We start from the raw sequence: 24,474 nt of genomic DNA, 5'->3' as shown, positions 1-24,474 counted from the left end.
GGGAGGAAGGAAGGAGTGGAGAAAAAAACCTAGAAAACAATGGGGATAGAAAGAGAAATAGATATACTAAAATCCTAGGCAAATATAGTACGTAAAACTTAAACCATGACATTTCTCTCTGAGCCTCTAGTCAGTCAAAGCAGAAAGGGAAGCCCAGTTAGTTACAGCATCCCATTAGCTAGTAACTAGTAATAACTACTTCTACCAGAAGAAATGAGTGTTTTTCTGTTGCCAAGTCCTCTGGCCTTTATAAGATGCCACAGTGAATTGTGTGATAGAGAAGGAAGGTATTGGTGATGTTATAGACATCGTCATGGAGTAGTCTCTGACACCGACCCTTGGGAAAAGCCGAGGGCATATTACTATGATTGACAAGGGCGTTTCTGCAGAGGGTAATGGCACCACTTGTTTGAGCTTAACACAGAAATGAGCCCTAGCCTTCCCAGGGAGAAGCATGCTACGGTTTGCCAACAAAAGCATGGAGGAGGAAATGACTCGAGAGTGAGAGCAAATATGGCGCATGAGAAATTAGGCATGCTAAGGATCACATACAAATACACAACAGTGGACGGAGCAGCATTGCTAACTTCGTTGTCTCTGTTTTCTCATGTGTTATCTCATTTCAAGCTCATCTTCTGGGAGGGCTTGGAAGTGGCTGAGTTACGGCCTCAGCAGCAGAGGCTCTTTCATTTGGCAGACTATAGACAAAACACTTTTCCATTCAGCAGACTGTCCTGTAGCAAAGAGAGCTGCATACCAAAAATAGTTTATCCCTTGGGACCCCATTGTCAAAACATGTATTTGCATAACAGTGCTGTATTTCTCTTAAATTTCAATCATGTGTCATGGGCTCAGGCTGACCTGCAGCCTTCGATGGAGATCATTGATTTTTGGTGATACTAAAAATAAACCCTGCCAACTTAAATATTTGGTCACTGAAGACCTGTGCTATGTCAGGACCAATGGTATGTCAACATTTTTAAAGAGCAAACAACTGCGGAGAAGATACCAGATAGATGTGTAAATAGTGTATGTGTTGCTCTTCTCCCTTGAGCTGCAAAAATACATATTTGAGAGAATTCCAGAACTTTTCTCCTTTGTTTACCGTGAATCTCTGATAGAGCTTTTCAATGTAACCCTATTGTCCTTAGCTATTATGGTTCTATAGGTGATTTGCATCCTATGAATATTCAACTTTGGCCCTCTCAGCACCATAGGCCACCCAGGCACTGAAACCCTCGCTGGACAACACCTCTTGATCTCTTCCCTTGAGGGCTCAGAAGTGCCAGGTGTTCAGTGATTAGGGTTTTGGGCTGACAATGTGCAGAGGTTAGTAAAGAGGAGCCTAGGAACTGCAGGCAATGAGAGCTATTTGAGAGTTGCAGAAAGGAAGGGGTATGTAACATCATCAACTTCAGTGGGATTATTCTTGTGTCAGTATAGAGCATGGGCTGGAAGACCTTAGGATGAGCAATGGGCAGGTCACTGCCGTCATCCAGGCAAGGGATGACAATGGTCTGGGTCTGAGTGATAGTGGGGACCCGGGGATGGGGAGGGAAGGCAATGAGTCAGAGAGAGAGTGTGCTCTCAGTGGCCAGCCAGTCATCATTTCAGCAACTGGTGTTGCATTTATCTATGCCAGATTTTCCAGAACTGTATTCTATAGAGGCCTGTTCCAGGGGCAGTTAAAACAAATACAATGGGGGGAAAAAATGTTTCCCATCTATTGGAGAGTCATAACTGCATAACTTCATGTTAGAATTACTAAGGCTCTGAGAGGTCTTACAGTCAAATAATGAGATAAGGCAGCTTAATCCAGTATGCACCAAATTTATATGACTGCATGCTGCATTCTTCACAGAACACCTCGTAATGACCTATCAGACAGTACTGTACAGACTACTCACAAGGAAAGCTGATGTTTGCTCTGAGCTGTAGACCAGGTATGCTGTACGGTGTGGTCTCGGGGCATCTAAATGTGGAGATCCATTCAGAGCCCATTTGAAGGAAGGAGGAGTCCAGCTGCATTCAACAAGTCACATGTGTTGGGATAAATGGCAGTCATAAGTGGGGATGCAGTCGCTGGCGTCAGAGCAGCTAAGCCACAAAGGCAAGCTGGCCGATGAAAGTGTGCTCACCTGCATATATGCTCTTGCCCTCCAGAACTTCCAGGGCAATGAAGCCATGTTCGAAGCAGTCGAGCAACAGGACATAGATGCTGTGCAGATGCTCCTGTATCAGTACACACCAGAGGAACTCGATCTCAACACACCTAATAGTGAGGGGCTGACGCCTCTGGATATCGCCATCATGACCAACAACGTGCCCATCGCCAGGATTCTTCTGAGGACAGGGGCCCGAGAAAGTCCACACTGTAAGTAAGCCTGGGAATGAAACCATGTACTGTCAAGTCTAGACCCAGCTTCTTGCCACCAAAATAGCCATTGCTAGCATTTAGAGCAGGAATAGTTGACGAAGACAGGCTCTGAATTCCTCTACATGTTCTCATGGACTTTCATGCATACAGTGATAGTGTTTAATCAGCCTAGGCATCAAGTTACATTCTAAACAGAATACACTGAGTGGAATTAAAAGGGAACCCAGAAAGAACTTCCTCCTAAGCATTTAGCCCAAGTTTAAAATACGTGAAACACACCAAGTGAGGCTATAGAATAGGAAGTGTACCTAGAAAAAGTTTAAGTATGCATTTGCAATTGTCCTGTGTCCATGGGCATTATGCTGGCTGCACTTAATCACTAATTCATTCAACAAACACTGAGGACAGGGCACTGTTCTAGATATCAGGAAGGACATGGTGAGCAAGATAAAGTCCCTATTATCATAGAATTTAGACAGTAGTGGAGGACACTTCCAATAAGGGAGTAAATAGATCAATTAAATTATAAACTCAAATAGTGAAGAATGCTATGAAGAAAATAAAGTAAGTTAGTGGCTAGAGATTGATGGAGTGGGGACTATTCTAAATAGGGTTGGGCAAGAAAAGCTTTTCTGATGTAATAATGTCTGAGCCTGGTCCTACATGATATCAGGAAATGAGCCATGAGGAGATATGGGGTCAGATTCCAGAGCAGCAAATAGAAAGGTGTCAAGGCAGGCAGGAACGAGATTGCCATGTTCAAAGAACAAGGCCAGTGTGGCCACAGCACATCAATCAGGGGCAGAGTGATCGCCGAGGAAGAGCACCTGGCTCTTGCAGACTAGGACAAGATGCTGACATTGATTTTAAATGCGGGGTGGGGGCGGGGGGAGAGACAGAGCAGCTGAAGCACATGAATGACATATTCTGCTTTACATTTTAAAAGATCACTGCCGTGCTCTGTGGGGCATAGACAGGGGTGGAGCAACTCTGGAGCGGGGAAGACCAGTTAGGAGGCCAGGAGACACGCAGTGGCTTGGACTGGCATGGTAGTGACATTGATGGTGAGCAGGGGCGGAATTCTGGATGTATCTTTGAACAGTTTTATTGAGATATAATTCCTGTGCCCGTAATTCATCCATTTCAAATGTACAGTTCAGTGGGTTTTGGTATATGCACCATGTGCAATGATGACTACAGTCAGTTTTAAGTTTTAGGCCATTTTCATCACTCATACCCTCTCACTGCTCAGCCCTAGGCAGACACTAATCTACTTCTTCTTCCTGTAGATTCGCCCATTCAGGACATTTCATGTAAGTGGAATCATAATGTGTGGTCTTTCGGGACTGGCTTCTTTCTGGGTGTATGCTGAAGTAGAGCTGATAGTACTTGGCCAAAGGGAGCTGCTCTGGGGCCAATGGCAGAGCTGGCCCCGGAGTGGACAGGACAAAGTCGCGGAGTCCTCAGCCCGTGCCAGGCACTATTCTGAGCACTTTACATGCATTCACTCCTTTAAGCCTCACGGCAACATTCTGAGGTAGGCACTCGCATTCCCCTTGGTGCAAACTCTCTGACCCAATGACCACAATGGCTCTGAGCCATAGTTTTTATGTTTCCTAAAAGAAAAAAGTAAACTCATCAAACTGTTACTTTCACTAATACTGATTCACTTACTTCCAAGTGGTGAGACCCAAAAGGCTGAAAGAGAAGCAAGCAAATATATAATTAGAGGCCACATCTCTGCTCCGAAATTTCACAAACCTCCACCACCCAAAGACTAGGTACAGAGGCAGATCCTTGTATCAGAAAACTCTTCATTTTAAAAATGCTGAACTCACCCCATCCATGTCGACCAGAGTGAGGATTTGGGTTCAGTAGGATTGGGGCTTTTCATCAGAGCGCCATCGTCCAAGTGCCGCTTCTTTCTCATGGAACGGGAGGCTTGGAGGAGTGGGCAAATAGAGATGGAAGGAACCGGAAAATCTTCTTTGCTACCTTCTAACTTATGTTGCAATAATATCTGTCCCAAAGATCCAGCAAGAGAGTGGTGGAGAGAGAATCAGAGGGCCTGGACACAGAGAATGCAGACTGAGCCCCATTCTGTAGGAACAAGGAAACCATTCATCCAGATGTTGCCTGTACTGTGCTGGATGAAACATTAGTCCCACTTACCTGAGACGTTACAAAGAACTCTGAATTTTCCGTGAAACCAGTGAGACTCCCAATCTCCCCAAGTCCCCTTGTGCATAATTAAATCTTCATAAAAGAGCCCACATCCTAAATATCTAGTTAAACCAAAAAGTAAATTCATTCAAAAGGTCCCTGGTTTTTCTCATTCCCTCTGGCATGATAAGCACATGCATCATGACAGAGTTGTAAAGGAAGGTGGAAGATAAACCCAGGTTTTAGCCTACAGGAAATATGACACCTAAGTCACCTTGGCCACCCAAGAAGTCAAAGAGATTGTACCCTGTGTGGACTCCCGCATGCGTAAAGGTGGCAAAAGAATATTGATTGAGTAGCTGTGAAGCATCGTCTGGTTTTCACAGTAGCACAGATTCTGAGAGGTTAAGTGAATAACCAAAGGTCACACATCTGGCAAGTGAATAGGGATGCCAAGGACTCAAACCCAGGTCTGTGGGACACTCATCCCTGGGATCCCTCTATCGAACTTCCTGCCTTTTCAAATAATCAACATGGAGGGCTGTGGTCACTAGGCCCTTCCATCTTTCCTTTTGTGCCATTTGCTAAAATCCTATGGTGTATTTCTTTGCTCTGTTCTATACACTATACACTAAGGTGCCATGCCTGTTGGAGAGAAGCACGATAGAAAAGCACAATCTGTTTTCAGGGATGTTTAATTCACATTATATATCAAGTACAAGAAGAAGAGAATTGCTTCTGTGCATGAATGTGAGCCAGCCCAGGAGAAAAACCATGGTCCACCAGCCAGAACAAGATAAGCAAACACCTGCTGCAAATTGTTCCCCAGAAGTTGCAGAGGCAGGATATAAGAGAAGAAAAATAACAGTGAGGCCTTACGTTCGTGGAGCTTTTTACACATTGTGCAAATCCTTTCGCTTGCATCAGCTCATTTGGTCCTCACATCTGGCCTGTGAGATGGGAGTCTGTTTTCTCATTCTGATCAATGAGGAAACTGGAATAAGAAAAGTCAGATAACTCACCCAATGCTACGAAGCCACGAAGTGGTAGAACTATGACTTGAACCCAGATCCTCTATATTAAATGCTTTGTTATTTGTGTAAAAACATTAGCACGCTGTCACACCTCATTCTTTCCTTCTCTGACTCTCCTTTGCTTCCTCTTCTAATGCCATTCAAGTATATCAAAGCAGCGCGCAGAGTTTCTAGCAGGATGAATTTTCTGTCTTCCTTTCCCCTGGGCCTTCCCTTCTGAAAACCAGTCCCATACTCTTTCCACTCTGAGAGTCAAGAATCCCAGCCCACTCAGAGGCAAGTCCTCTGTGATCTGCTTGAATTCATTGCAGGAATCACAAAGACACAGATGGGTTTAGGGACTTAACTCTAAACCATTGGTCAGGTGTGTCTTTCAATCTTTAGCCCCTGAATCACAGTGCTATATCGAGGTGTTCTTACAAACACGGGTTGAAACTCAACCAGGTACTCTTTCCTTACTCATAGGGAAAGTCCTAGAAGTGGCCACCAGAACTCGCACACCACCCCAAGGTTAAATACATGCAGAACCCCGCCTGATCATTAGACCACTCTACTGTCTTTATTTAGTGACTGTTTTCTGTTCCTCACCTTTAGGCAAGCAGCAAAGTATACTCATGCCTTCTAAAAGATAGTATCAGCCATTATGAAAATAGAATCCCAAGTACTTCCAACTGGACTTGTGTGCTGAGCTCAGGAAGCCCTCAGAGACTTTGAAAGGACAGAAGCTGGGCCAGCTAATGTAGGGACACCCAGGGGCTCCGCCTCTGATGGTTCCAGCCATTCAGTATCCCAGTTGCCATGACTCCTGTTCAGTGGAATAAATGCTATCTGAGAGAGGCTTACCTCGGTTAGTGAAAGTCCCCAGTCCTAAGTCCTTCCTTTATTCTAACTAACTCCTGTCCTGCCTCCACTCTCCAATCCCAGTTCAGTGGTCTCTCGGAGGTGCTGAATGTGCTGAATTGTTCTGAATGTGCTGAATCATCAGTGAGCTCCTTGTCTTTCTGAGGCTGCTGTTTATTTGGCATCATCTATAAACCGTAATCATAAAGAAATAAGTTCTTTTTGGATACTTATCATGTGCAAATCTGGTCACTCTTCGGGATTTTGTCCGCCTTTCAACCTCAGTCCCTGACACGTAGTAGGTGCTCAGAAATTTTCAGTTGAAATTTTGAACCACCCTGTGTTAGGCTGCTGGGAATTACAGGTTTTGAATTCAGGCACATAGACACACGCATGAGTTACATGCATAGTGCATACACGATGTGTGGGAAATACCTCTAAGTCTTTCAGTGATTTATTCTGGGAGTACCTTCTGCTGTTGTTGCATTGTTATTTTCCAGGCACTGTTGTAGAATTCGGTTGTAGACGGAGCCTGTTTTCAGTTTTACACTGTTGAATAATGTGAGCCAGCAAAAATGGTGAAATGCTCCTCATCTTTAGCCTCTCTGCCCTTCCCTACGGCCGTGTTCTCCCTTCTCTGCAGACCCGCTCTGCGTCTCTCTGTGAACTCACTCACTTTCTCTCGGATATTGCCTCTGGAACTAGGAGATGCCGCCCAGACTTAGTTGTGTGCAGTTACTTCACAAAACGCGATTGCCTAGTAGCTGTCACACGAGTGTGGCGCAGACACCAGACACCAGAATTTTGGCAGACTCGTCAGGATGCACCACTAGTTTCTGCGGTAGTCGAGGGATCGTGTTGGTGCCGGGACCGGTTCAGGGCACGTCTAAGAGGTGTGACTATAAACTAATGAGCCTGGCTTTATATAAACAAACACCCCAGAAAGTCTACAGTCCAAACAAATGTTATCCTTTAACATGGTCCTCATGGGAGACCCCACACTTGCTCCAACAGAGCTGCTATTGCTCGAAACACTTTTGGATTTGTCCTCAGAGCCAGTTTATGAGAAAATCTGACTCGTTGCTTAGAGTCACACCTGATTTTTGTTCCAAAACAGCATTGCCCGGCGTCATCACCCTCCATGTTCACCAGACTTGGCTTCAGATGATTTAGAGAGGTTTCCTGAAATCAAATCCACCCTCAAAGGACAAAGATTTGCAACCATTAAGAATTTGTAAAGAACAAGCTTTGGGCAGGTCTCTAGAATGAGTCCCGGGTATTTTTGTTTGCTTCATTAAAACAGGCGTAGAAATCCTCACTCTGACTTACAGCCCTGCTCCTCGAGCCTCATCTCATACTGCTCACCCCTCGGTACACTAGCCCCGCCAGCCTCCCTCCCGTCCCGTGAACACGCTGCACTCACTCTCTTCCCCAGAGGGCCTCTGTCCTGGCTATTCCCCGTTTGGAGGGGTGCTCGAATGCTCTCAGTCATGATCACTCCCTGGCCAGCTCCTTCCTAACGTTTTCACTTAATGTCACATCTTCAAGTGAGGCTTTCTCGGGCCACTTAGTCCAAAGTCACTTTCTAATGACATTACTATATTTTAATCTTCTGCATACATAGCACTTATCACTATATATTTTTTTCATTTTATTTATCCGTCTCTCCTGCATTAAATTGTAAGCTCTGCAGAGCAGAACCTGTCTGTTCATTCATCGCAGTATCCCCAGCAAACAGTAGGCACTCATTTATAAATGTGTGTTGAATTGAATGAATCTCAAGGCTACTTCTTTTGAAGGGTGTGAATATAATATTTATTTTGAAGAGAATGATTTTACTAAATACTGAATGAATTGATCTTTTTTTATATTTCCAAACAATTATTTAGACACCAGGCAGCCACAGCACAGGTCTACTTACCTGCTTCCCAATAATTAATTGTCCTTTCATTCTCTTGTTTTTAATTTTTAAATATTCACACAACCAGAATATATTCTCCTTGTAAAAAATAAAAACATTATAGATAAAGCTCAAAGAAGCCTTTGACAACCCATACAGCCTGGCCTTGTGCCCTGCACGTGCTCACAGTCTAGGCCCCTGTCCCTGAATTCCCCCAACATAACTCCAGGCTTGACTGAGCTAGGGGATCTACTTCCAACCTTACTCAGAATGACTGTTGCCAAGAGACTCACTTTCCTTCCTGCGTGGGCCTCTCCAGGGGGCTGCTTCCCTGAAATGACTGTTAGCTTCCCTCAGTGCCAACGATCTGAGAGTCAGAGAAAGAGACCAAGGTAGAAGCAACAGTGTCTTTTATGACCTAATCTCAGGAAGGACATATTCTCACTTCCTGCTGAACACTGTTGATCACACAGACCGACTCTGGTACAGTGTAGCCGGGTGTGCATGCTGCGAGGCAGACACCATCAGGGGCGCTCCTGGAGGCTGGCTGCCCCACCACCTATCTGAGTTGTTGAGGATTAAATGTAATAGCAGCTTTAAACTACTTCCTTGGCATATTGTAAATGGTCAGAAAAAACTGTTAATCAGTGTAAATATCAAAAACAATATAAAACAAGAGTTTCTGGTAAAGAAGTTAAATACTTTACAGATCTCAAAAACAATATAAAACAAGCCAAGAGCTTCTGGCAAAGAATTTAAATATTTTACCTATCTATTGTATAGTTTGTGCTTTGAAAACACTGTCCAGTACGAGCATTCTTAAACATTTGTGGAATTTTATTTTCTTAAACTGCTCTGTCCGACGCGGGAGCCACCAGCCCTATGTGACAATTGAGTATTTTGAAATGCATCTTGTCCAAATTAAAATGTGTTCCAAATGTAAAACAACCCTGATTTTTTAAGGCTTAAGTATAATAAAATATATTTTGTTTATTATATGCATTACATATATTTATATTTATATATTTATTTTATATATAATATATATACTGCCTCAATGATTTTACATTGATTACATGTTAAGATGATAATATTTTGGATCTACAGAGTTAACGAAGATAGATTATTAAAGTTAATATCATTTTTTCTTTTTTTAACTTTTTCATTTTATTTTTTCAAATTTTTATTTAAATTCTAATTAGTTAAAATGTAGTGTAAGGTTGGCTTCAGGAGTAGAATTTAGTGACTCATCACTTACAAATAACACCCAGTGTTCAACACAACAAACACCCTTCTTAATACTCATAATCCATTTAGCCCATCCCCCACTCACCTCCCTTCAGCAACCTTCAGTACTTTTTTTTCTTTTATAATGTCACTGCTAGGAAATTTTAAATGATGTGGGCTACATTATATTTCTGTTAGCACTGAAAGTATTGGCAGGAGATACGGTTATCTTCTTTCATACTTAAGCCATGACATCATTTGATGATCTGCTTTGGATTTTCTGAACAATTTCCTCAAGGCTTTTGTATGCTTGTTTTAGAAATGTCCATTTGCCCTTTGGAGTTAGGTTGGAAGTATTGCTTTCTGTGCCATTGGCTCTGGCTTCTTAAAGAACCACAATTACAACTTAAACTATATAATACGGACTTTGTGAATCCACATTCTGGAAAGTAGCAGGGAAGAACATTCCAGAGCCCCATGCCCAGGATGTAATGAGCTCTAGGAGAACACGCCACAGTAATTAAAATGAAACATTTAACCTCCAAATCTCTGAAACTTTTTGGAACCACATTCTCAGAGTCCTTGGGAAAACCTGAAATAAGACAACAGGTTGAGACCCAAGAGAAACCAGAGTGAATTCTGAGATGTGAACCTCAGCGAGACAGGTAAATTGAAACAGATTTTGAGCTTTTCTGGTATGAGAGTTTTTGAATTAAAAATCATTTAATTTTTGGACTCTTCTGTAGTATTTCTTTTGACGTTCTAACCTGAAAACAAGGCAGTTGTGAGGTTGTTAGAAGGTTGTCACTTATGATAGCAAAGATAAATTTTATTAACTGCTCTTCTTGGTTGCCCCGAGGACTTTGGCTTACAATTTAAGGTTTCTACCTAAGTGACGTTGTTTTCTTCCCTGAAGTAACGGATAGGGTTGAAATTGATACCACTTAGTATATAATATATTTCTGAATGGTAGTTGGGACAGAAGATTTTTACCTGGGGCAAATATATATATATATATATTTTTTTTTATGAAAGAGCATAGAGTATTTGATAAAATGTATTTATTTTTGTGTGCCTCTAAAAAGTATAACACAGACCGGTGAGTGTAATAATGATAATACAAAACTCCACTTATTGAGAGCCACCTATGAAGGGTTATCAGTAACTTACTGGAGCTTGTGAGATAGCTTATTATGCCACTTTTCAGATGAGGTGCTTGGGTTCAAGATGGCAGCACAACTGGTGAGGACCACACATTCCTAACGGGCGGCACTTGACCTAGATCGATAACTTAAAGCCCTCTTACCGTTTGGCCTCCAGTTTGGAAATAAGAGGAAAGCAGTTTCAGCTCAGGATGAGGAAACTTTTTAAAATTGAATGAAGCTCTTAAAACTGAAAGTGAGCGTGGGCAGGGCCATCTTGGTGAGCAGCGAGTTCCCCTCCTGGAGGAAATCCTACAGGGCCAAAGATGTTATAAAAAGGCTGGTTAAGGCTCCTTCAGACTAAAGGAGTGTCTTGTGCCTCCTTTTCTCATCAATAAGTTAAAAAACAAATTGCTAGTAACAATAGAAAGTTGTTGCTAAGTTGCAAAATGCCCTATCATTAGTAATAGGAAAATGTATTCTTTTTTTTTCAAGTAGATCAAATGAATTATTCCCTAAAACTTTTAGCTAGGAATTAAAATTAGTTAACATTTTACCTCCTTGTATTTTCAATCTCTAAGCAATTATCAGCCAGGCCCAAACTCACCAATTACAGGGCAGGACGAAATGAAGAAATAGTAGGTAGTAGGCGCTCCATAGGTTAGAGTCTGATGGTGAGGAAAAACATTCAGTCTGATCATTATTTATCTCAGGATTTAAACAGTAACCGTAATTGTATTCTTTGAACACCAAGTTCCCACCCCACCCCCACCCCCACCTCGTAGTTAATTAGCTGGGCAGGTCTTAGAACAAATACCCACTCAGACACTGGGTGGTAGAAATGCTGTTGATAATTAAACACCACAATAGCATGGGGCCTATTCCAGGAGCAGCCGAGTGGTCTTGCCCCAGCCGGGCGGCTCACCACACACTCACAGACCCTCTATTGTGCTGGCGATGGCTGCTCAGAGGGGTAGTTGCTTGGCTGGAGAAGGAACTAACTGCAGTCTAAGAGAGAAAAGACCAAACCTTGCAAACAGATCAGGAATTCTGCGCTCAAGAGGAAAATGCCACGAGTGTGGAAGTTAAAGGGGAAGGGATCCAAGAAAAAGAGAAGTGGATGGGCAAGAGAACCAATTATATGATAGACACAGCCTTTCCAGTTCCAATGTCCATCCAAATGAGCTCACCAGCCTCATGCCAGATCGATAGCAATTAGAAAACTGCAATACATAAATATGAGGTTAATTTGCATGCCATTTGGTTTAGAGGAAGTTCCCTGGGTTCTTTGAGATTTTTTTTTAAGATTTTATTTATTTGTCAGAGAGAGTGAGCGAGAGCGAGCACAGGCAGACAGAGTGGAAGGCAGAGTCAGACGGAGAAGCAGGCTCCCTGCAGAGCAAGGAGCCCGATATGGGACTCGATCCCAGGACGCTGGGATCATGACCTGAGCCGAAGGCAGCTGCTTAACCAACTGAGCCACCCAGGCGTCCCTCTTTGAGATTTTTAAGAAAATCTTGGATAATAATGTCCAAGGTCTACTTGAGTCTCGGTTTCTTCATCTTTATAACAGACGGATAAAAATATAATAATAAAATAAGGGCGTTAAAATGTTCTCATTCTGGGGTGGCAAAAATAGGAAGGGGGCTCTTGGAATAGTTTGCAAGGTGTCAGAAAGCCCAAACTTCCCACCATCGCTCAAGATAAAACTACACAGTCTAATATAATTATCATATTGCTTCTGCTTAAAATATATTAACCCAGTTTGCTAGGTTGATTATCTCATACTGAACAGATGTGACTCTTGGCAGCTATATAGGTCATTAATAATAGGGAGAAAAATGATTACTTTGTAAGTCAGCTGATTTGGTAGTCAATAAAGAAAATCTTTCAGAAGAGAGTGTTTTATTAAGCTATTAAAAAATCCATAGAAAAAAAATAATAAAGGTTTTGCTGGGTGAAATGGTTGGAAACCACTGGCTCAGTTAGTGCCTTTTCTAGTCGTCCATGGAATTACCTCTAGCAACAGAGGCAAGTGAGTGTGTTCTCAAGGGCATCTGGGGACTTAGACTGGGAAAAAAGTGGGGGGCAGATTTCCATAAAGTTCTCTCTCTCTCTCTTTTTTTTTTTAAGCTTTCAATTTTGGGGCGAAATTTCCATTCTCCTCCATAAGTGTTTGTTTTGATTTTTAAATAATGTGCTTTCACCAAAGTCTGTGTGGAGACACTGATGCCCCAGGAGGGTGCACGTATTTGCTCTGTGCACGCCTTCACTCCAGAGATGCCCACTGCATGCCCCCCCACCTCATTATATAGTATATAATATATATAATATACCACATTAGGTATCCCAGTTTGAGAAGCACAGGGATCCAGCTGATCTTGGAAAATTCACATGGTTATAAAATTAAATAGGTTTCCCCCTAGCCTCTGAAGAGGCAACATGCTTGACCTTAAAGATGTGGAATCCCTTCACCAGTACAACTCAGACAGCGTCAAGGCCACAGCCTTAGAGGAAAGGGAAAATGTGGAAACAAAGCATGTTGTGCTAAGAAAAGCAGAAAAAAATCTCAGGGGGAGCCAAGCATAGCTCGAAAGAAGCTGTCCATCTGAAATGCCACCTGGAATTCACACCAGTAATAACTGTTGTGGATATAAAAATTAATAGGGGGGATTTCATAGTATTAGAAAAATTTATTTTTATAAATCATGTGTCTATCACCCAAGTGTTGACGCATGCATGCAATTCAAACATTAGGCTTACAATAAAAAGCTCACTGAATGACTTAGCAAGGACAATTCCCCCATTTTCTCTATAATTTGGAGTGGAAGGAGGGGGGCCGTGGGCAGAGGGTGCAGTTACTGGGTCAATTAATCAACCTGAGAACTGTGACACAAACCCTGACGCCTAACCTATGTCTAAAAATACACAAATGTATACGAATTTGTTTTCAACTGTCAATGCCTATATTTAGGACCTTCCCAGCAAGGCTATAATGAGACTGTGTTTGAGGCCTTCAGTCATAGCAGACTCTACCATTAATCTGAAGTTAGTTAAATTAACAGCATTTAGTACTGACTTGTCAATCTCACTGCTCCAGGAAATTGCACCTTGAGGCTACTAATATTGCCAATTTTTCCACTAGAGTATGCGCCCGCGTGTGTGTATGTGTATTTTTTTCTCCAGAGCCTCCGTGTTCATACGCCATCATTGCTTCCCTACGTCCACAGCACTTATATTATCATTTATTCTGGCCTCCTTTAGCCTTCCCGGGGGATTCTGCGTAGTGTAGCTGCTCAGTGAAAGAGTTTTTTAGCTTTATATTTATTTGTTTATTTTTCTGTCATGGCTCATGACTGAGGCTTTAAAAAAAGTGTGACGGTATTCAGAGTACATGATTGACTGCTACAGCAACATTCATTAACCATGAGAAATCTGCAGCAAAACACAGTCCTGAGTGTTCTAAACAGCAACTTGAAAAAGAAAGAAGAAAGAAAGAAAAAAAATAAAAAGACTTGCCTAATTTTTCATTGACCTCATCTGTAAATAAATTGAGACTGATGGTGAGCAGGGGCAATAATAAATGAGTATTCATTTCCTGTAATCAATGCAGACATGCCTATGAGCACAGAGAATATGAATATATAACCACCTAATTTCCATTTCAAAATACACCTAACAAATTTTCACTTGAGTTATCTTCATAATATTTTCCTCCCTTAATTAGAAGAATGAAATGTTTGGATTTCGTTCCCACCCACCAGGATGAAATATTGTTTTGGTCACACAGTGTCAGACACACATTGGTGACAGCAGCTGAGCTTGATTCTGGTCTGTCCCGTTCTTTCTGTGGTTCCTTCCACACACCCATGCTGAGGCTGTCGCCTCCTTACCACGAACTACGTCCTCCTGCCTCCCTTGGCAAGGGACTTCCAAGGCCCCCCTCAAACATATGGGAGCCATGAGGAAACCCCCAGAAGCAGCTTCCCAACCCAACACACGAATGTGAAACGTTCTGTCACTGTCATGAACATTCTCTCTCACAAGGGCCGGTCAGGTGAATAGTATGACGTGAATTTCATGGAGACACCATGTATGGGGTAAAACAGAAATATCAGACTGTATAATTTCTCTCAGGAGGAAGAGTAGTAGAACTTGCTGATGAGCATGGGCATCTGCAGAGAAGATTCCTTCCCTGAGATCATGATCAGAGATGGAATTGTTAGGAGAGCATAGTCTGGTCACGCCCAGTCATGAGGACTCACCACCGCTACTGTGGCAGTGGGAATAGAACACTTCATCAGCAATAAATAAATTGGTTAATTACAATACAATTACGCCACTAAGACCTATGTACAAAAATGTCTGTGTGTTGGGCACAACGTGGTTAAGAGCAGAACATTCTAATCAGATTCTACCCCACCAAAAAAACACCAAACAACTTTAACAGAATGCAGCTTGCCTCCTGGATGCCTTTTCTTACGACCTTCCTAGCCCTACAAGAGCTTTTGGCCCTAAATGTTTGTCTTTGCAAAGGTCATGGAAACAACTGTGTGCAGTCTGGGTTAGAAGTGGTCCTCGTGGGTACTTGATGGTGGAACTCTAATGAACTGTGCTAGCCAGCTGTTCGGGGCACATATTATAGGAGGGGCACCAGGGCAATGAACATCTTAAATTGATGGACTTAACATTTAATCTAGTTGTCAGTGTCACCACGTAGACCTTGTTGGATAAGTCAGTTAATAAGGAACATAGACTTACCCCGGGCATTTTTTAAACCCAAAAGTCAACTCTTAACTCCCCTGCCCATGAAACAGTGTTCTCCCAGAAAGAGAAAGGAGTCACCCATGTCTTTCCCTGCAGTTGTCAGCCTGGAAAGCCGAGCACTGCACCTCACCACACTGGTGCAGGAAGCCCAGCAGAGGGTGAGTGAACTGTCTGCCCAGGTGGAGAACGAAGGACCAAGTCTGGACAGCACAGAGAAGGAAAAACAGCTGAGAGCTTGGGAGTGGCGGTGTCGACTGTATAGACGCATGAGGACTGGCTTCGAGCATGCCAGTGAGTAAAAGCCGAAGACTTCTGCGTTTAACTAGAAGCCAGGTTGGCTGGACACAGCCAGGCCTTTTTTTACTGATTTTTTTTTCCCCGACTCTGCTCCAGGGTCATGGATGGCCGTTGTCAGCCTATTTGGAGTGAGGGTTCTGGGCGGCTGTAAAAGGATCTTTTGTCTTGCTTGATTTTCTGGCTCCCAGTACGTTCTCTGACCACAGCCATGAGGCTTCAGTGCTGCTGGCCTCTCTCCACCATGTCACACTCATCTAGTGCTTTCCACCCGATACGCCCCAATGCCTAATAACCTGGATGGTCTGATACCCTAAGTGGCTATATTTTGGGATGGGGAGGTGGAAAATATTTGTTTGTCCAGTTCCTGCCTCCAACCCAAGTTTAAGTTGTTTTCAACTCTCTACTACATTTTTTATAGAGCGCTTATATAAACCAACCTTCGGTTAATACAGGCCACAGAGGATAGTCAGTCAGCCCCTGAATTATGCTTGGTCTGCACTTCCATTCTCTTCGTCAATTCTTTTTGTTAGTTTTAAGGAAAGCCTTGTTTCTCGATAATGCTCATTAGCACTGGAAGGTACAGTGTACAGCAGTCCCTAATATACAAAAGTATCAAATTCAGACACTTGGGGAATATTAAAATCTTGTTCCAAAAGGAGATCTTATTTAAACGACAATGAAAAAAAAAATTAGACTGGAGGATTTAAATATAAGGGAAAGGATCAGTTCATTAGTTTGGGAATATCTGCCTCTGCTTTGTCCTATAGGTAAAGACGAAGGCAGTGAAAATCTTGTTCTCTGAAGCAGTTCTGTATAGTAAGGACTGCATCTAAGCCTCATCCTTTCTCTTAAAGCAAACAACTTAAGCGACATTAATGAAAGTATGTTTCAAAATTAACATTAATGGAAGTTTTTTTCAAAATTAACACTAATGAAAGTTTGTTTCAAAATTAACAGTCTCTTCAGCGGTGCTGATACATGTGTTTTTTTATTTAAAAAAAGAGACATGCAGCATTTGTTTTAATAAATGCATTTGCAATTGTGCCTCATTTAGGACAGATTACTACTAGAAGCAACCATAGTTTTACACTTCTGCCATTTGAGAGGGAATTTTCTAAACCACAAAACGCCTTCTGGGTGTTAAGGAACACCTAGAACTATCAGGAGTCCTTTAAAACCCAAGGTTATTAGGTATGACATTCGTCTGTGAATTCTTTTTCAGAAAATGTTACATGATATAATAGGAGGCACCATGAGAGAAGGCATGTTGGCATTCTGTCCTGGGAAGACTCCAGAATCAGGCCCCGGAAGCCATGGGGCTTCGTCCTAGCTGTGTGTCTTTGCTGTGTCCTTGAACAAGTAGTGTGGCCTCTTTGGACTGCAGGTTCCTCATCCTCAATAGGCACATGTTCTGCTTGCCTTTTCTACCCAGCAGGGTTGCAGAAAGGCTCCAGTGAAATGATTTCCATGAATGTACTTCATGAAACGTAGCAGTCTCTATGAGCAGCCGGCTCCTGCTAACACTTCCCGGCCTCCTCTCCACTGGTCCAGGCCAATCTCCTGTTGGGTTTCCAGGATACTTTGGGAAAGCTTAACTGGTATTATTTATCCCTTCAGAAGACGTTCTAATGCTCAAATAAGACCACGATGGCAACAAATAAAGGCCATTGAGACTTCTAATGAAAATGTTCAAAAGTAAAAGCTATTAGGCTCTACAAACAAATGTTTCCATAGTGTGTGTTTCAGGGTATCCTTTGAAGAGGCAGGAACATTGTTTAAAAAGGATTTGCAATGTTAAGATCCTTACGTTTTTCCTTCTGTCCCAGGAGCCCCTGAGGTGCCAACCAACGCCTGTCTCATGGTAACCAGCAGCACGGCACTCACTGTCAGCTTTCAAGAGCCTCTTAGTGTCAACGCAGCTGTAGTAACCAGATATAAAGGTACCAGAGTCCGGTTGTTGGTTTTTTTGTTTTTTGGGTTTTTTTTTTCATTGTTTCTTCTTAAAAAAACAGTCCATTGTTTGGGGATCAGTTGTGCATTTTGTATGTTTGTTTTTCCTGCTTGTAGGATTTTTTTTCTATGCCATGTACTTTTTGAGTTGAAATATTTCCGTAGGTGCTCATGTACAGAGCAAAATGTTAATGAGAGTAAGTCACAGAGAAGATGGACCATAGGACCAGGCTGTCGTTATGCCAAGCCCCTCCAAAATATTAATTCCATTCTTGTTTGCAGAAGACCTGTTTTGTGCATAGTGTAGGTCTGGAGACAGAATTAAGTAGGAAGAATCAGCCTCCATCCAAGGAGCTCAGAGGATGGGATACAGAACATACTAAGTAGGGGGGCATATGACTTGATACCTGTAACAGCAGGTAAACTGGAGTTCAGGATTTAAAAAAAAAAAAAAAAGATAAAGGACATTAGGGGTCAGAAAAGAAAGAGGGAGGTAACAGGATAAGATCAGAAAGGCCCCAAGGTGCAGGTGGCATGTGGCTTTCAAGGATGGCTAGGATTTGGACCAAAAGATGTTGAAGGGGAAAGTAATCTCCAAGTGGAGAGAACAGTGGGCACAGGTTAATACTTGTGAAGCAAGAGCATGCTAGGACAGGCAAAAGGGAGCAAGAAAACCAGTTGTGGCTCCAGGGGTGCTGAGGGTTCACGAAAAGGCACAGTGAAATGTCAGAGCAGAGAGAGAAATGAGCACAGGAGGCAGGGGGACACGGAGACCTGAATTCAAATTTAAGGAGTTTTCAGCATTATTTGATGAACTCTGCAGAACACTGAATCAGGTAGGGACAGGATCAGAGGTAGATGGTGAAATATTTGGGTTGCAAGGCTGTGTACGATATACCAGAAGAGATGTGGGCCAAGAACAGGGAAGTGGGTTCGGCAGCTAGCTGGGGGAGCCATGACAGCTTGATGTGTCTGTGAAAGGAGAGAGGGAGCCCAGAGGAGACGGACAGCAGAATGACACTGGGATGAGAACTGCCAAGGCTGCAGAGCACCGACTGTATACCCGGCACCTCGGCAAGCTATCCGCTACACTAACTGCACGTGATCTTCACAGCAGTCCTATCAGTGGGCACTGTTAGGATTTCCACTTTGTAGGCGAGAAGACTGAAGCACTGAGGTTAAGGAATTTGCCTGAAGACAAAAACCAGAGCCAGAAGTATCCCATTATGTGGATTCTCGAATGCGGTGGTCAAAAAAAAAAGAGCAAAGTTGATTTTCCTGACTCAGGGGGACATATGGAAGTAGTCTGAATGGCCCCACAACTTGATAAAGTCCTCCGTGCATAGATTCCCAGATGCCAGCCCATAAGGCAGCAGTCCTGTGTCCAAGCAGTCTATGTGCCTCCTGTCTCCTTCCCAGGGCCTGTTCCCTCAGAGAATTTTCTAGGTCTGCAAATATTACTCTGCCCACACCTGTAGCTTTCTGAGGTACTTGGAATTTTCCAGATAACTCCACTTTGTACTACCTGAGGTAAGGCAGTCTAGCATTTGTTACCATTTGGGGTTTTCTGTATCAAAGAGAAGGTAGCCTGAGGGTACTAGTGACAAAAGACAAATGAAGCCACCCAAGGTGGCCTCCCATGGCCATCCTTTGATACAGTTCTGATACTTTGTCTTGGTTGCCTGCACCGCCAGGACTTCCTGAAACTCAGAGCCAGGGTTTGCGGGCAGTGGCAGACTTGGACATTTTCCTCTCTCTCTACCTCTCTCCAGCTCCGGGTTGTGATGAAGGGTTTCATCAGTGCTGCCAAGCTCGACATTTTCTTCTTACATTTGATTAGTGAGCTATCGGGAGCTAATTTATCCAGACTGTCAGCTATTTAATACTCGACCATCCTGCCAGCAAGTTCTATCAGCATTCACATATTAACACGTCTCATCTCAGGAGACTTGTATTTGGGTGAGGTTGAAAATGAAAGCCACAAGTGGGTTCTGTTAGCGACTGGAGGAGATTAATTAAGCATTATAAATAGAATTGTCTGTTGCATTATGGAGTAGGTTTCCTTGTGTTAATTTATAAGGTCATAAATTGAGTCCTTAACCTGGCCACTCTCAGGGGTTATTTAAAACAGCTGGCAGTCTCCTGCACCCAGAGACAGCAGGACAGTTTTTAATTCAGTTGAAGTCATTATTTAATTACAGAAATATTAGCAAAATTACCCTGAAACAAGGCTAATTATTTATTTGCATTAAAAAAGATGAAACAATCGAGAAATCCACAGAATGAAATGTCAGTTATCTAATTGGTTAGAGGGAGGGCTTACCCCTACAGTATTTAGGGTTTGGAAAAACATCTCAAACTGCTCTCCAGAATTTTTGGGTTCACAAAACCTCAAGCTTGTTTTGACAACTGGATGTTCTCCCCCTTCAGACCGAAGCCTGTGTTTCAACGAAAATCTGAATCCTTCCGTTTCTCACGTGTGTACACTCAACTCATTAACATGTTCTGTTTTTTTGTTTGTTTGTTGATATCCAGAAATCTTTTTAAGAGCATCTCTTTATAAGCATTCTTCAGGCCCAGGGACCAAGCACCGGGCCAACTGCTGTCACAACTTGGACATTAAAGGCATCAATTTCAGTTTAAAACCCAGAAATAGTTTTGAGTAAGACCCACTGGAGTTTTCTGCTTCCATCTCCCTTAAATGTGGGGAAATGGGGCTAAGAGAATGACTGTCTGTTTCCAGGTATTTCTTCCTTGGATTCAAAGAGGAGGGGCATCTTTTGGTCCCATCTCACCAATTCCATGGCTTATAGAGCCAAACCAGGATTATTTCAAACACTTTGATGTTTTGGACAGTTGCCAGAATTGTTCCCCCCCACCCACTCGCCTTGGGTAACTTGCCTGCAGCTCCCATTGGCAGAGGATATGTCATTTCTCTGCATTCCCAAAGCAGAGAGCGTGTTCAAAAGTGATTTTGCTGCTTGTTGCTGTGTTGGGAATGGAAAGGAAAGTATCCTTTGACAGATGCTATGTGGCATCTGTTTTCTATCCACAGGATGAATTATTTTCTATCTTTATTTTAAAAGCAGGGCTTGACATGGTCACCCTTCAGGCTTTGCCAATGACGAGCTGCTTCAGTTGCTGCCCTGGTGGGTGTGGGCAGTAACTGGTTTGGGTGGTGCCCTTCCCCATCTCTTCTTACCTCCTTCTCCAACAGATTAGAAGCCACCACCTTAATTCCTTCCTACAAAGGCTTGTAATAGCACACTATTTAACTCCTCTTCAATTGATGGCATTCTCTTAAAAAAAAATTTGAAAAGCATTTCCTCTTGCAGAAATTGCCAAGACCTTTCCAGAGTTGGTAGTGTATCTCCTCCTGCAAATAGAGCAGGTGGTGCTTCTGCCAACTGCCACCTCTCAAATTATTTCCCAGAAAGAAAGAAAGCCAAAGAGTTCCACAGAGATGTCCGGGAGCAGTATGGCTTCTAGGAGGGAGAGTCCACCATCTGTCCATGAAAGTCCTCAGGGTCGACAATTTGCAATAATAGCATGAACTTGACCATGACTTAATCACCTGGGCCATCTTTTCATAAGACTTAAGAAAAAACTGACTTCATGGGGCTTGGGTGCACAGTGCCTAGTATTTATATTACTTTTACCCCTTCTAATAATTTTTTCCTCCTACACCTTATAATTCGAAAGAGAAAAGTGCATTACATTAGAGACTATAATTATCTTCCATGTTTAAATAATTGAATTAGTCTGATCCTACGCATGAGGTAGCTACTCTCATCGGTAGATTGAATGGACTCGATTTCACAAAACTAAAAGATTTATCATTTTAGTTAGCCTGTGTGGGTGGGGGTGAGGCAAAAGTTTACAGATGAGAAGCAACGAGGAGAGGCAGAAGCTGTTATGTACAGGGGACAGGAAACTCAGTGGGCTAACATTTTTGCATACAAGTAAAAATATAGAAATAAGTTCAGCAACTAAATGTATGATGATGAGGAAAAGCAGCAAGTCCAGTGAGAGCAGGAGAAGGGCAGCCCTATTCAAATTCCTTCATCTAGGCTTCTGCAGGCTTTCTAGGTCACTTCTCGATTCCTCCCTGGTGGCTAAGCTGTCCGGATCCAGCCATTTGACTCTTTGACCGTCTTGTGAACCACCTTAAAACCCTTCTCCAGTATGGTATGTTGTAAAGCACAGCCTTTTTGCATTTTCTTCATTTAGGCAAGTTTTTAACCCTCAAACAATACAGTACAGGTTATATAAAAGACAAGGTAAAACATTTACCCTTCCTCCAGTGGCCCAGCCCTGTCACAAATCTAATCTGTTATGAGTACCATGTACGGCCTTACAAATCCTTTCTTGATGCACATACCCACATGTATAAGCACACAGATGTTAGGTTTATGTGCTAAAATTATCACAGTCTAATCCTACAACTAGATTTAAGATTTTATTTATTTGAGAGAGAGCACAGAGGGAGAGCAAGAGGGAAAAGCAGACTCCAGACTGAGTGGAGAGCCACATGCGGGCTCAATCCTAGAATCCCGAGTTCACCACCCAAGCCAAAGGCAGACACTTAACCAACTGAGCCACTCAGGCATGTCTAGAGTTGTTATTAATTTAGCAATGTATCATATCTATCAAATACCCTTCTATGTCAGTGTGTTTGGATTTTCATTCTTTTTAACCCCCGAACAGTATTCCTATTCCCTAGCTAGAGGTGCCATAATTTATCTAATCATTCTTCCACTGATAAATATAGGTTGTTTCCATTTTTTCCCCTATTATATAATATTACAATCCTTGTATGTGTCTCTGTTTTACTTGGGCCAATACTTGCTTCTGGGACTATTAAGTAGAAGTGGAATAGTTTATGCAGTCCCATTCTTTGTCTCACTCACCTGTCTATAGCCATTGTTAACCTTAAAAATAAAACCTTCAAAAAAAAAAAAAAACAGCAAACAAAAACCCCTCAGTCATTTTACTAGAAGGAAAACAAAAAACAAAAAACAGGTTTATTTAGCAACCCTGGAGAGTTGCAAGTCTTGCAAGTCAGGTTAAGCAAGCTACAACAGGCCTAAAGAACAAAAGAGAAAAACATCCTTCAAAGAGGAAAGGGAGCAGTTGGGCAGGGTGTTAGAAACAAAAAGTCTATTGGAGTAAACTGGAAGGAGTCTGAAGTATAGTGGCTTTCCATTGGCTGAGTTGTGAGGTCTCTGATTGGCCATACCGTTGTTTCGGCAAAAGAACCTTTCTTCCAGCTGGAGTAATATAGTAGTAGGTAAACAGACTTCCAATGTGCATCTCTTCCTGCTGGGTCCATCTCTTCCTGTTGGGCCACTGACAATAAGTGGTAGGGAGTAAGAACTCCTGCTCTGGGCCTCCCCAATCCATCTTAAATGGTGTTTCCTTTTATTAATTTTCACACCAGAGTAACTTTATAGTATTTTAACATCCGGTAGGGCAAGTCCCTCCCATGGTAACCGTTTTCAAAATGTCACAGTTGTTTGTACATATGTTCTCTTCCAAATGAATTTTTAAAACTGGTTTGTCAGGTTTAATTTTCAAAATCATATTGGGGTAGCATCATATTCCTAAATTAATTTGGAGAGAGCCTTTCCATCCAAAACAGGTCTTTGTAATCAAGCCAAATTTTATGTATTCAGGAAAATTTCATAATTTTCTGTAGATGGGCCTTCTACACTCACTGTTAAGTTTCATGCGGGAACTATTTAACACATTTTATGGCTATTATGAATGAATTCTCTTTTCAAGATAGAGTCTCTAATTGGTTATTTGTGGGACAATAGAAGAGCGAGTGCTAGTTTGAAAAAAATCTTTAGTTGGTTGCTTTGCTGAACTCTTAGTAATGGTGAGGGCTTTTTTTTGTTTTTGTCTTTTTCTCTTCAGTAGTTTATCTTGCATCTTACGATTTTTTCTTTTAACATCATCTCTAAGTAAGGATCATTTTGTCCTTCCTTTCTAGTACTTTCTGTTCTTTCTTGGATCTCACTTTATTAACTAGAGTCAGTGTGGTTCCTAGTTCCCACTACATTGTGCATCGTAAGTGGGACAGTAGGTATCCTCTCTTACCTGCTTTTGTCAATGTGCATCTGATATTTTACCATCAAGTGTGATGTCTAGGATAGGGGTCTGGTAGGTAACCTTTACCAAATTAAGGAAGCTCCATATGGATTATGATGAATGATATAGCATTGAACATAATTTTTAGATCTCCGCTGTGATCCTGGTTCCTTTAGTATTTCAAAAGTCATGTATCTGTGCCCCTTCTTTTAGAATTGTTGAACATTTATCTATTTTATTGATTTGTTTGAAGAATTAACTTTTTTTACTCATAAAACCTAGTTCTTGCTTATCTCCTACTTTATTAATTTCTAGCCTTAGCTTTGCCAAGTCCTGCTACTTTCTGTTGGTTTACTTTATTCTCTTTCCCAGTTCTTTTTTTTTTTTAACTAGGAACCTTAACTCATTCTTTTATTTTCCTTTTTTTCTAATCCATGTATTTAAGGCTATAACTTTTCCCCTACTATTTTGTCCATATCCAAAAGGTTTAAAGTGAGGTGCTATAATCATTAATTTATAAAAAAAATTATCATTTCCACTTTAAGCAGCGTTTTTAGGCAAGCTATTTTAAACTTCTAAGTGGCCATATTTTTTGGCTGTATTTTTAAGATTAATTTCTAATTCTATCATAATAAGAAAAATTTTTAATGTGCTCAGTATGCTTTTGAGCTATTTTAAAACTTA

The 24,474-nt window shown here is 42.0% G+C and overlaps 1 protein-coding gene across 1 annotated transcript in view; it reads left to right on the top strand.

Moving 5' to 3' along the window:
* ANKFN1 (ankyrin repeat and fibronectin type III domain containing 1) overlaps positions 1-24,474 on the top strand; it is a 494,531-nt gene that overhangs the window by 358,056 nt on the left and 112,001 nt on the right. The window contains exons 7-9 of the mRNA XM_082707691.1: positions 2,164-2,374; positions 15,547-15,741; positions 17,574-17,687. Of these exons, the coding sequence (XP_082563817.1) occupies positions 2,164-2,374; positions 15,547-15,741; positions 17,574-17,687 (520 nt within the window). The remainder of the gene's footprint in view (positions 1-2,163; positions 2,375-15,546; positions 15,742-17,573; positions 17,688-24,474) is intronic.

The sequence above is a fragment of the Mustela nivalis genome (assembly GCF_964662115.1).
Source record: "Mustela nivalis genome assembly, chromosome: 17".
In the NCBI taxonomy this organism is placed as follows: domain Eukaryota; kingdom Metazoa; phylum Chordata; class Mammalia; order Carnivora; family Mustelidae; genus Mustela; species Mustela nivalis.
Note: the sequence above shows the minus strand (reverse complement) of the source record. Positions and strands in the feature narration are given on the sequence as shown.